Source organism: Giraffa tippelskirchi, chromosome 4 (assembly GCF_054371585.1).
Source record: "Giraffa tippelskirchi isolate mGirTip1 chromosome 4, T2T-mGirTip1v1.2.pri, whole genome shotgun sequence".
In the NCBI taxonomy this organism is placed as follows: Eukaryota; Metazoa; Chordata; class Mammalia; order Artiodactyla; family Giraffidae; genus Giraffa; species Giraffa tippelskirchi.
Genome location: NC_137278.1, coordinates 82,244,146 through 82,257,676, shown reverse-complemented (window position 1 = coordinate 82,257,676; position 13,531 = coordinate 82,244,146). Strand labels below are relative to the sequence as shown.

At 42.4% G+C, this 13,531-nt stretch overlaps 1 protein-coding gene across 4 annotated transcripts in view; it reads left to right on the top strand.

Moving 5' to 3' along the window:
• The window catches only part of CEBPZOS (CEBPZ opposite strand), a 40,048-nt gene that overhangs the window by 24,572 nt on the left and 1,945 nt on the right, over positions 1-13,531 (top strand). For 2 of the 4 annotated variants that reach the window (XM_081596228.1, XM_081596225.1), the window contains exons 4-5: positions 12,130-12,245; positions 13,285-13,329. In XM_081596228.1, coding sequence (XP_081452354.1) covers positions 12,131-12,245; positions 13,285-13,329 — 160 coding nt within the window. In that variant the 5' untranslated portion in view covers position 12,130. Of the gene's footprint in view, positions 1-8; positions 128-8,942; positions 9,003-12,129; positions 12,246-13,284; positions 13,330-13,531 lie in introns of those variants that run through there. The other 2 variants (XM_081596227.1, XM_081596226.1) reach the window with 2 other exon arrangements.

Sequence of the window (13,531 nt, the reverse complement as noted above, 5' to 3'; positions counted from 1 at the left end):
CCTTCTAGGTTCTTTGCCTGGTCTAATAATTAAATTGATGTAAGACCGGTCAACAGGAGAAAAAACAAACAAAATTACGCACTTAATGGGTGTTCCATTATAATATGCAGATTCAAAAGGCCATCAGGTAATTGAAGTTTAAATAACATCCTGTTTATTAAGGGTTTTAGGAAAGGGGTTAGGGGTTTGAGGATACAAAGGGGAGAAACGCCACTCATAGGAAGGCAGAGGAGATGTTTGGAAAACTAGGGTTGCCCTGTTCTGCAGATGAGATTTTTGGATAAAAATACATCCCTGGTAATAGTTATCTTCCTGGTACAGCCCTTCTTTCCAATGTAAATTTAGGTAATTGAAGGGGGAGGTAAAGAGCTTTACCGTAATTGGCTGGATTTTTTAATTGCCTTTAGTTCAAAATTATCCTCATGCCAACGTGGCCTATTGTAAGATGGCAAAACCTGGTCTCCTTCAGTGACAAGGAAGTGATGGAATTGCTCAGTAATTTAGTGGGGCGGAAAGAGGCACCCGACTCGTATCTGTCACTTCCCGCCTCAGTAGACTTAGAACACTGCAGACCTCAGTTTGAATCTCAGCTCTACCACTTACTTGTGTTTGTTTATTTTGTTTTATTGAAGTATTGTTGATTTACAGTGTTGTGTTAGTTTCAGGTATACAGCAAATTGATTCAGTTCTTATTTCAGATTCTTGTCCATCATAGGTTATTACAAGATACTGAATATAGTTCTCTGTGCTATACAGGGTCCTTGTTTATTTTGTGTATAGTAGTGTGTATATATTAATCCCAAACTCTTAATTTATCCCTCTCTCCTCCCCCTTTCCCTTTGGTAACCATAAGTTGTTTTTTTTTTTTAAGTATTTATTTATTTATTTAGCTCTGCTGGTCTTAGCTGTGGCATGTGAGATCTAGTTTCCTGACCAGGGATCCAACCATCTCCCCCTGCACTGGGAGTGCCAAGTCTTAGCCACTGGACCACCAGGGAAGTCTCCCTAAGTTTGTTTTTCTATATCTATGAATTTCTTTCTGTTTTGTAAATAAGTTCATTTGTATCATTTTCTTAGATTTCACATATAAGTGATATCATATGATATTTGTCTTTGATTTGCTTTACTTAATATGATAATCTCTAGGTCCATCAATGTTGCTGCAGATAGCAATATCTCATTCTTTTATGGCTGAGTAGTATTCCATTATATATATGCCACATCTTCTTATCCATTCACCTGTCGATAGACACCTAGTTTGCTTCCACATCTTGGCTATTGTAAGTAGTTCTCCTATGAACTTTGGAGTGCACTTATCTTTTCAAATTAGAGTTTTCCTTTTTTTCCAGATATATGCTCAGGAGTGAGATTGCTGGATCATATGGAAACTCTATTTCTGTTTCTTGAAGGAAACTCCATACTGTTCTCTATAGTTGCTACACCATTCTCACCCACAGTGTAGGAGGGTTTTCTTTTCTCCACACTCTATCCAGCATTTGTATTTGTACACCTTTTGATGATGATTAGTTGTGCTATTTTGAACTCATAATATACCTTTGCTGCTGCTAAATCGCTTCAGTCGTGTCCGACTCTGTGCGACCCCACAGACGGCAGCCCACCAGGCTCCCCCGTCCCTGGGATTCTCCAGGCAAGAACACTGGAGTGGGTTGCCGTTTCCTTCTCCAATGTATGAAAGTGAAAAGGGAAAGTGAAGTCACTCAGTCGTTTCTGACTCTTAGTGACCCCATGGTCTGCAGCCTACCAGGCTCCTCCATCCATGGGATTTTCCAGGCAAGAGTACTGGAGTGGGGTGCCATTGCCTTCTCCTAATATACCTTTCAGTTCAGTTCAGTTCAGTCGCTCAGTCGTGTCCGACTCTTTGTGACCCCATGAATTGCAGCAGGCCAGGCCTCTCTGTCCATCACCAACTCCCGGAGTCTGCCCAAACCCATGTTCATCGAGTCAGTGATGCCATCCAACCATCTCATCCTCTGTCGTCCCCTTCTCCTCCTGCCCCCAATCCTACCCAGCATTAGGGTCTTTTCCAATGAGTCAACCCTTCGCATGAGGTGGCCAAAGTATTGGAGTTTCAGCTTCAACATCAGACCTTCCAATGAACACCCAGGATTGATCTCTTTTAGGATGGATTGATTGGATCTCCTTGCAGTCCAAGGGACTCTCAAGAGTCTTCTCCAACACCACAGTTCAAAAGCATCAATTCTGTGGCGCTCAGCTTTCTTCACCGTCCAACTCTCACATCCATACATGACCACTGGGAAAACCATAGCCTTGACTAGACGGACTTTTGTTGGCAAAGTAATGTCTCTGCTTTTAAATATGCTATCTAGGTTGGCCATAACCTTCCTTCCAAGGAGTAAGCGTCTTTTAATTTCATGGCTGCAATCACCATCAGCAGTGATTTTGGAGCCCCAAAAAATAAAGTCTGACACTGTTTCCACTGTTTCCCCATCTATTTGCCATGAAGTGATGGGACCAGATGCCATGATCTTAGTTTTCTGAACGTTGAGCTTTAAGCCAACTTTTTCACTCTCCTCTTTCACCTTCATCAAGAGGCTCTTCAGTTCTTCTTCACTTTCTGCCATAAGAGTGGTGTCATCTGCATATCTGAGGTTATTGATATTTTTCCCGGCAATCTTGATTCCAGCTTGTGTTTCTTCCAGCCCAGCGTTTCTCATGATGTACTCTGCATATAAGTTAAATAAACAGGGTGACAATATACAGCCTTGACGTACTCCTTTTCCTATTTGGAACCAGTCTGTTGTTCCATGTCCAGTTCTAACTGTTGCTTCCTGACCTGCATACAGGTTTCTCAAGAGACAGGTCAGATGGTCTGGTATTCCCATCTCTTTCAGAATTTTCCACAGTTTATTGTGATTCACACAGTCAAAGGCTTTGGCATAGTCAATAAAGCAGAAATAGATGTTTTTCTGGAACTCTCTTGACTTTTCGATGATCCAGCAGATATTGGCAGTTTGATCTCTGGTTCCTCTTCCTTTTCTAAAACCAGCTTGACCATCTGGAAGTTCACTGTTCATGTATTGCTGCAGCCTGGCTTGGAGAATTTTGAGCATTACTTTACTAGCATGTGAGATGAGTGCAATTGTGTGGTAGTTTGAGCATTTACATAAAGGTATATATTTTATATATACCTTTAGAGGTATATATAAAATAGGGATAATAATAGCTGACCTATTTGACTACAGATATGTATGATTCCTAGAAGGGAGATGCTTTGTCAAGGGAAGCATACAATATAATATAATGGTGTCTCCTGTCCTCTAAGTTCATGTCCTGCTGGGTCAAGTTCCTTGAAGTGAGACGCTCACTCTCTGTGACGTAGTTTTTCCCCAGCAACACTCTCTTCTTTTTTCTTTGAACTGGACTATTATCCCCGCCTCCTTTGCAGCTTGGTGTGGCCCTGGGGCTCATAGGAGCTGAGTGGAAGTAGTGTGTGTAAACTTTTGTTCAGGACCTGGACACAGAAAGTTGATTGTTCTCTAATTTTTCTCCCTCCCCTTTCCTACACCTGGAGGACAGACATGATGCTGCTAAGCCAGACTTGCTAATTCAGACAAAAACAGCCCTGTAGGGGATGGTAGACCAACGAGATACAGGAACTCAACATGTGGTGGATCACCATCCCATCACCCACCCTACATAGAACCAATCTCCTGAACTGTGTGTGAAAGAATACAATTGCCTATCTTGTTGTAGCCACTGGATTTTTACAGTCTCTTTGTCTCAGCAGTTTAGCATACATCCTGTCTAGTATACTTTCTGGGTCAAAATGTATTCTCATTGGCTTCTTCTTAAGTCGACTTTCTGTAAACATCTAATGAGCTTTTTTTTCTTCTTTCTCCCATTCTCTTCTCCGAATCTTTGTCCTTACTATTCCTCCATTTTTTTTCTCTACAGCCCTATGAACATAGTTTTTTAAAAAACACATCTGCCTTTCTCTAAACTCATGCTAACACTGAAGAAGTTAACTCCTAGTTGTGCATCATTACCTAGCTGCTACAGTCATTCATATCAGTACATAAATTAAAATAATACCCAACATTATTGATCATCTGTATGTAGCAGACATCCTGCCAAGCTGGTAACATTACATGGATGATTTCATGTAGCTTCACTAAACAGCCCTATGAAATCAGCGTTACTGTTGTTACCATTTTACAGGTGGGTTAACTGGAGTTTTACAGGAGGGAAGTAGAGTCAGACATTTGAGGAGCTGGGACAGGAATGCAGGCAGTGCAGCTGAACCCCCTGGCAGACAGATGGTTACAGCAAGATCTCTGTTAGAGGCCCCAGTGTAATTGTCTGTACCAATGCATTTCTGGTGCTGCTTTACCTGCTATGAGAAACAAGGCCCCGGGACTTTTCACTGAAAAAAAAAACTTACCTCCTAAGAAGACGGATTTTTATGACCACAAGGGAAATAAATTCCCTGGATTCTAGAACATTATATTCAATAACAGCATTTGGGGATAAACGCAGTATTAAATGCATCCATTGATTGTGAGGTGCATTCCAGTTTCAGAAACGTGGAAAGCATGTACATCATAGAGTTGAGGAAGTTCCACCGGTCAACAGAAAGTGTCTCAATGAGGCAGGTGGTGGATGTGGGAGAGGAAGTTTTAATCTCCGTTTTACCGAAGGGAAAGAATTGACCCAAGAGGCTTCAGAGTTAAGAATGAGTAGCTAGGTTTCATTATATTTGTGATTATTTTTTTTAAGTTTGTAAAATTAAAATATTTGAGTCTTGCTATTTTTCTATTTCTTTTAAAATTTTTCATTTTATTTCTTTATTCCTCTTTATTTTTGTTTTTGAATGTGCCGGGCCTTTGCTGGGCTCAGGCTTTCTCTGGTTGCGGAGAGCAGGGGCTACTCTCCAGTTGCGGTGCACGGGCTTCTCATTGCGGTGGCTCCTCTCATTGTGGAGCACAGGCTCTAGGCACATGGGCTCATTAGTTATGGCTCCCAGGCCCTAGTGCATGGGCTCAGTAGTTGTGGCATACAGGCTTCATTGCTCCATGGCATGTGGGATCCTCCCAGACTAGAATCCTCTTGGACTAGGGATTGAAGCCATGTCCCCTGCACTGACAGGTGGATTTCTATCCACTGCACCACCAGGGAAGTCCTGTTTTTCTATTTCCATACAGCACTACCCCTTGAAGGTCTTATTACCTTACATAATAATAGGACGTTATTCACTATAGGTGGGAAGGTTGTGTATTTCAGAATCTCCCTCCCAAAAAAGAAAAGGTTTAAGACTGGACTCCCTGCCAAGTGGCTTAATGGGATTATCTCTTATATTATAAAAAGTCTTTGTTTCCCTAGGGAAGGTAGAACTTAAGACATTAATTCAAACAGTGACATTAAAAAAAAAAAGTGACTGGATCCTGTTCTGATACTAATGCCTGTGATTAGGAAGATTTAGGGGCTGTCTAGAATTGGTGATGTGAGGTCTGATTTTTGTTAGTCTCCCTAAGCTCAGGGCAACCTGTCAACCTTACATGACTCTTAAGTGTCTTGCATGCATGATTGCAGAATAACGGGGATTAGATGATGCATTTGCAGGTGGACCTCTGGTTCTGCAAAATCCCAGCTTCCTATTCAGCTCCTGGATCCACCCAGGCCTGAGGCAAGTGGTGCTGGACCTCTCAGATGGTACTGACTCTTGCCTCTGCTGGGTCTGGGAGGTTTATATGAAGCTCCTTTCCTTAAGTTTAAAGAGACTGGTCCTTCTTACCTTCTTTTCCTTTAAATTTTTCCCCCAGGCTATGAATTTACACACACACACAGACACTCCCATCCACCCAGAGTACAGGTGACTCTTTTAAAAAGTCTAAAGTGATTGAAATCAAGACTGATGAGCAAAGCAGGGATTAGATAGCAGAGGGCTCCCATGTGTCAACTGACCCAAGGCTGGTTTTTAGAAGCAGGTAAACTGGCCCTTCCTGTGCCATCTTCCTTGGGGTGCCCCTTCAGATTATGTTGTGTTTCCTCCCCCCACCCCCACCTTCTTCTTTAGCAAGAGATGTTCTACTTCCAGGACAGTTCAAGATTGAAATTTACCTTGGAATCCAATATGTAGGGAGAGGGAGTAACCTCTGTATTTGGAGAGTTTACTAAAATCTGGCTCCCCTTATCAGAAGTTGACCATCAGGAAGTCAGGATAGAGTCCATGAGTTAGTGGATGCTGGAAATGTTCGGGATCCAGGATGGTGTATCTGGCAACATTTTGGTCTCCTAGGCTGAGGGTGATGAGAGAGCCACTCCCTCCAGAGCGTGGCAGCTGGCAGAGCAGAGATCCTGCCCCCACTGCCCCTGCTTCAGGGACAGTGCCCTCCTCCCCCAGAGGCCACAGCTCCCCACTGCTCTGTGTCCTTGGCCATCTGAAGGGAAGGCTGGGCCATCACCAAAATCCTGGCCCTTCTGTCCAGCAGGTGCCCTTTGGCAACCAGCAGCAGTGGATTATCTAGACTAATCTCTGCTGCCTCATGTCAGGTAGTTGAAAGGATTCAGCTTGAAGATTCCACCAGATTGACTGGCTGGTCTTCCTCTGAGGTGTCCGTGGGAGAATGGACAGCAAACTTCTTAGGTACCTGTTTGTTTTTAATTGAGGTATTTGTTTATTAAGTACATAATTGAAGGATTTATTTTAATTGAAGTATTTGTTTTTAAGTGTTTTTCTATAAGCTCCTAATTTCTTCCTTTTTATTCAGTTGTATTAGTTTCAGATGTGCAGCAAAGTGATTCAGTTATACATACATATATATCTATTATTTTTTCAGATTCTTTTCCCTCATAGGTTATTACAAAATATCGACTATAGTTCCCTGTGCTAAAACGTTAGGTCCTTGCTGGTAATGTATTTTATATGTAGTAATGTGTATATGTTGGGCTTCCCTGGTGGTTCAGATGGTGAAGAATCAGTCTGAAATGTGGGAGACCTGGGTTTGATCCCTGTGTTGGGAAGATCCCCTGGAGGAGGGCATGGCAACCCATTCCAGTATTCTTGCCTGGAGAATCCTCATGGACAGAGGAGCCTGGCGGGCTACAGTCCATGGGGTCACAAAGACTTGGACATAGCTGAGCGACTAAGCAGTGTGTATATGTTAATTCCAAACTCCTAATTTCTGCTTTTTTTTAAAGATTTTTTTTGATGTGGACCATTTTTAAAGTCTTGATTGAATTTCTTACAGTATTGCTTCTGTTTTGTGTTTTAGTTTTTTGGCTGTGAAACACTGATGTCTCTGTTACTGTCTCCAGGTTCTGTCTCAGGCAACTACAAGTATTAGCCCTGCTGGATGCTGTTCAACAACCTTCACAGATCTTTTAATTCATTTTCTCCTCCTCCTCTCCCTTCCAGGCTTTCATTGCCCCCTTTTCCTTCTCTGATCTACTGGGCAGTACAGTCAGTGACTCTCAAATTTTGAATTAGAAATGAATTGTTCAGGGATCTGGCTAAAATACAGATTCTGATTCAGTAGGTCTGCAGTTCTAACAAGCTCCCAGGTGATGCCAGTGTTGCTGATTCACACTTTTGGTTGCAGGATGTAGAAAAGAATTGAGCACAGACTCTCCAGTTACTGTCCTGGATTCAAATCCAAATTCTAGCTCTTGTTGTTGTTCAGTTGATCGGTAGTGTCCAACTCTTTGCAACTCCATGAACTGCAGCATGCCAGGCTTCCCTGTCCTTCACCATCTCCCAGAGCTCTCTCAAACTCATGTCCATTGAGTCGGTGATGCCATCCAACCATCTCATTCTCTGTTGTCTCCTTCCCCTCCTGCCTTCAATCTTTCCCAGCATCAGTGTCTTTTCCAATGAGTCGACTCTGCATCAGGTGGCCAAAGTATTAGAGCTTCAGCATCAGTCCTTCCAGTGAATATTTAGGGTTGATTTCCTTGCTGTTCAAGGGACTCTCAAGAGTCTTCTCCAGCATCCCAGTTCGAAGGCATCAGTTCTTCGGCACTCAAGCTTTTTTTACTGTCCAGCTCTCACATCCATACATGACTACTGGAAAAACCATAGCTTTGACTATATGGACCTTTGTCAGCAAAGTAATGTCTCTGCTTTTAATATGCTCTGTAGGTTTGTCATAGCTTTTCTTCCAAGGAGCAAGCATTTTTTAATTTCTTGGCTGCAGTCACTGTCCGCAGTGATTTTGGAGCCTAAGAAAATAAAGTCTGTCATTGTTTTCATTATTTCCCCATTTATTTGCCATTAAGTGATGGGACCGGATGCCATGTTCATTTTGAATGCTGAGTTTTAAGCCAACTGTTTCACTCTCTTTCACCTTCATCAAGAAGCTCTTTAATTCCTCTTTGTTTTCTGCCATAAAGGTGGTGTCATCTGCATACCTGAGGTTATTGATATGTCACCCAGCAATCTTGTGCTTCATCCAGTCTGGCATTTCGCATGATGTACTCTGCATAGAAGTTAAATAAGCAGGGTGACAACATACATACAGCCTTGACATATGTCTTTTCCAGCTCTTCCTAGCTGTGTAATTAAGGGCAAGGTAAAACTCTTACCTCCGTTGTAAAAAGAGATACTTATAGTACCTTTTATGACATAGAATTGTTGAGGACTAAGTAAAATAATGTAAGTAGCCTCCAGTCAGGATCGACTTTTACTAAGAGCACGTGCGTGCCTGCTAAGTAGCTTCAGTCGTGCCCGACTCTTTGCGACCCCATGGACTGTAGCCCACCACGTTCCTCTATTCATGGGATTCTCCAGGCAAGAATAATGGAATGGATTGCCATGCCCCTCTCCAGGGGATCTTGCTGACCCAGGGATCGAATCTGTGTCTCCTACAGGCTCCTGCATTGCAGGCAGATCCTTTGAGGCTGAGCCACCAGGGTAGTAAGAGCACAGTCAGCGGTAATTTCGGTCTGGGGGTGGGGCCAACGCCAGAGCGGGGCGGGCTCTGCCACACTTTGCGCATGCGCAGCCCCGCGAGGCCGAGCCTCAGGTAAGGTAGTTGTGCAGACCTCTTGCTAGACCTTTGGCTGTAGCTCTCCCCGCCCGACAAGGTCTCCCCAGAGCGAGGAGGAGGGCTGGGGTTTGTAGGGACCTCGGCAGAGTTATGGTATCATAAAGAGGACATTCGGTGACTGTATTCGTCTGCCCGAGGGGCGGACGCGAGTGTTTCCGGGTCGCTCGGTGACCTTGGCCCGGCGACCGGCCGGTGCTTCTTGCGCTGAGAGTGCATGTGGGCACCTGGCCGGGCCGGAGTGTGCTGGGAGTCCCGGCGGGTTGGGAAGAACCCGGGAGCTGGGGAGATGGCAGGAGACCGGGCACCGGGGATGCAGGGCCCGCGAGGGGCTGAGGATCCCTGGTAGCCAGGCTGAGACCACGCTTGGGGGCCTGGTTGGTTGCTTGGCTCTTGACACTGGAAAACTGGAAAAACTGCTTTTGTTCATTGAATCCAGGGTTGGAGCTGGGAAGCCTTGTTGTCTAGAGTGGAAGGAAAGACCTTTCTGTTTGAAATGTTGCCGGGAGATGCTGAGCGGTGTCCATTGCCAGCTATGGTGCACAGCTGAGGGTTTTTTGGAGGCAACATACTTATTTGTCTTAAGCTTGCGCATCCTGAGTCAGCGGCTCAGCCCAGTGTGATGTTAACCTCATGACACACAGCCCTGCTTTTTCCCCAGCCCACCAGAGGATTGCTTTATTATTTATTTATTTTTGGCTTTGCCCTGCTTGCCAGATCTCAGTTGCAGGGATTAAACCCCTGCCACAGCAGTGAAAGTTGGGAATCCTAACCACTAGGCCACCAGGGAACTCTCAGGACTGATTTATTTTAAATGTCACCTGAGTTCCACCATTATCCAAAAATGTTGTCTAATCTTATCCCATCTCCACCAGTTAGTAACCTGTCGTGGAATGGTATGCCTTTGGTGTTTATTAAATTGGTTTTATCAGTTGTTATAAACACCTTTGCTGAAGCTGAGGGACTTGGAATGTGAAATGTACATATGTCTGTTTTTAAGAAAGGTGAATGCTTTACAGTGTTATTTGAACTTTACTTTTTTTCTTTTTAAAAATTTGTTTTATTTATGGACTTTACTTTTTTGAATCTTTATCCTTGCTTTCCTAACAAAACAGAATTCTAGTTGAATTCCTTACTCTCTGGATCTGGCTGCAAGGCCGGCTTTGTGGGGTTTTGTTTTTGTTTTCCACCACTTGAACATTAAAAAATAACCCCAAGATAGCTCCTGTGCTGTTTATGGCTTATTTCCTGGCAGTAAATGTACAGCCTGTGCTTAGTCGTGTCCAACTCTTTGCGACCCCGTGGACTGCAGGGTAACCCCTGCCCCAGGCTCCTGTCCATGGGGATTCTCCAGGCAAGAATACTGGAGTGGGCTGCCGTGCTCTCTCCTCCAAGGGATCTTCCCAACGCAGGGATCAAACCCAGGTCTCCCACATTGGAGGCAGATTCTTTGCAGTCTGAGCCACCAGGGAAGCCCAGGAATACTGGAGTGGGTAGTCTATCCCGTCTCCAGGGGATCTTCCCAACCCAGGAATCATACTGGGATCTCCCACATTGCAGGTGGATTCTTTACCAGCTGAGCTAACAGGGAAGCCTATAATGTACAGCCCATAATATAATGTCTAGCAGTAGACAAAGGAAAACAAATCTTCCTTTCTACTCCCTCACTGCCTCTTAGTTATGTGTAAGTTTTTAACTTTTTTGCTTCATTTCTCTTAGGTAGAATAATAAAGTTTTAATCTTTTAGGCCTCAGGGTGATCACATTATCAAAATGAGAGAAGGGATCTTGGGGGTGGGGTGGGAGGGACACCTGGTAACGATATTAGTAGGATAATCCTACCAAAGTCCGGTATTTAATTACCCCCACCCTCAGACTGTTGAAAAGAAGCCAAAATTGAGTGGAATGAGAGGAGGAGAGCTGGGGCTGTAGAGTATTACAGGTTGTGCCATTTCACACAGAGAATGGGACAGTGTGACAAAGCGTACACAGGACAATGCTGAAATCCTGAGTTCAAAAGCCACTGGTTCTCTTGGCCTTCTTGACTTTGAGGCAGAGTAAAAACTTTGGTCTATATTTCATTTCAGTAAGAGTCATATATGCTATTTTGTTATATAGATCTTTCCTTGTTAGTTTACCTTCGTGAAAGAGACTAAGACTCAAGCACTTTCTTCTGATGGGCTTTTATTTTATAATACAGGGAGAGAATTGAAGTCTAGTGTTGCCACTTAGTGGGTGATCGTGGTCAGTGTTTCCCCTCACGTGGTCCAGGAGCCTCTTGTATAAAGGTCACTTGGAGTTGTCTGTAAAAGGGCAGATTACGGGGTGCCAACCCTAGACTTGCTGAATCAGATCTGGGGATTGGGGAACTGCCCGTTGAGGCCCAAGAATATGCTTTTTTTTTTGGCTTTGCCTTGTGGCACGTGGTATCTTAGTTCCCCAGCCAATTACTGAAACTGCTTCCCCTGCACTGGAGGCACGAGTCTTACCACTGGACTGCCGGGGAAGTCAACAAAGAAGGTGCATTTTTAACAAGACTTTTGGGTGATGTGATTAGTTTGAAAAAACTTAGAATAGCAACTCCTTAGGAGCAAGAACCAGTCTATTGCTCATCTTTATATAAAATGCCCAGAACTATGGCACATACTTCAATATATTACATAAATGAAAACTTGCAGCTATAAAACATGTATTGACGTAACCACTTACAGAATAATCTTGCTTTTGTAGGCTACTTCATAAAGAACTCCACATATCATGCTCTCTAGAACATATCTTAATTCCTAGTTCAGCTAAAATGATTTACCCTATCTCCCACCATTCTATATTCTTAGGCAGTTTAAAAATCTTAGTTCCATAAATTGTTAGTTTTCACACCTTCAATTTTGTCTCCTCTTTGCTTTCTCTAATCTTATCTCTGATTCACTGTGCACCTTAGGCATGGAGAGTGAAAACTAGGAAAGTGAGACATGTCTAATACAACTTGGATACACTAACTTTGGGGTTTTATTCCTATGTAATCATTCAAACTATTGAAATGTATTGACATTCAGTGTTACTAAGTTTGAATATGTTTATTCAGGTTTACATTTATTTGTTAAACTTAGGATGTCCCGTTCTCTGGATCCACTGGCAAAGAAGATCTTTAAAGGAGTATTAGTAGCTGAACTTATGGGCATTTTTGGAGCATATTTTTTGTTTAATAAGATGAACACAAGCCAAGGTAATCATAATTCAGAAATTACAGTGTTTTTTAGGGGCGTGTACAGTTCACTAACACATTTTAGGTTAAATGGCTTTTTTGGAGAAACTGCTTCTTCAGAGTCAATGTATTAGGCATTTTATGGGCACAAGGGGAAGAAGCTAGGTGTTAATTATTGGTATTATAGAATAAATGACTGACTTCTCCCACACCGCCGAAAGTTAAATGTCTGTAGACTAAGGAAAATGTTTCATACTTCCATGGATTTTCCTAATGGGAAGCATAGAGTGGGTGTCCTTGGTCTGGCTTAGTTTGGGAGTATAGATGGAAAAAATCCAGCCTGTCCATTACACCTCACTGTTTGACAGACTTAGAAAATAAGTAGCATAGCTGAATTGTCAAGTAACCAGTTGCTCAGGTTAGAGAGTTCTTCATCTTCTTCAGTATTAGGCACTAAAAGCCTTTCTCATGCCACTGGCCATCACTGAAAGTGCTTTGACATTTTGTGAGGGATATTTCATATTAGAGCCCTCAACTTTTTAAAATCAGGAAGTGCTACTTTCCCTTTCTCTAAAGCAGGGAATAGTAATCCTGGGGTGGTGGCCATCTTTGAAACTTGTCATTTATCTTAAAGGACGTAAGGGTATAAAAGAAAACATACAAATGGTATTTAAAAGCAAACTAAGGTTTAAGTAAACTTCAAAAATTGGGTGTAGTACAGTCTTATTTCTAATTCTCTATCAAGGTAAAATGGCATCCATAAAATGGTTCATAAAATTACACAAGGGAATTTCACATTAACACTGAAAATCTTTTAAAATACCATTCTGAAATAAATTACATCATATATATAGGTCAAATCTTAAAAATTCCAAAATAACTATGCAAGACTACCTATAAGGTAAGTGCAGTTTTGACCCTATTTTAAAAAGATACAGTTTCTCTTAATTTATAGGATTCCTATCTTACAGACCCTAAGGCTAGCACTAAATTATGGCTCCACGTGTTAATACAGTGAATTTCTAATCATGCCTAATTTTAAGACTTTTTTTTTCATTAGATTTCAGGCATACAATGAGCAAAAAATTCCCCTTCATCTTAGAAGGTATGTTTTTCCTTAAGTAAACATAAGTATGTTTAAAGTATGTTCCTTAAGTATGTTCAAAGCAAGTTCTTCAGGTAACCTTTATAAATTATTTATGACCAATTAAGGGTTAAATCACTTTTTAATTTTTTGATGTCAGTTTCCAAAAATACTGTTCATCTCTATTTTCATTCCTTTTGAAGAACACAGTGGAGAAAATTCT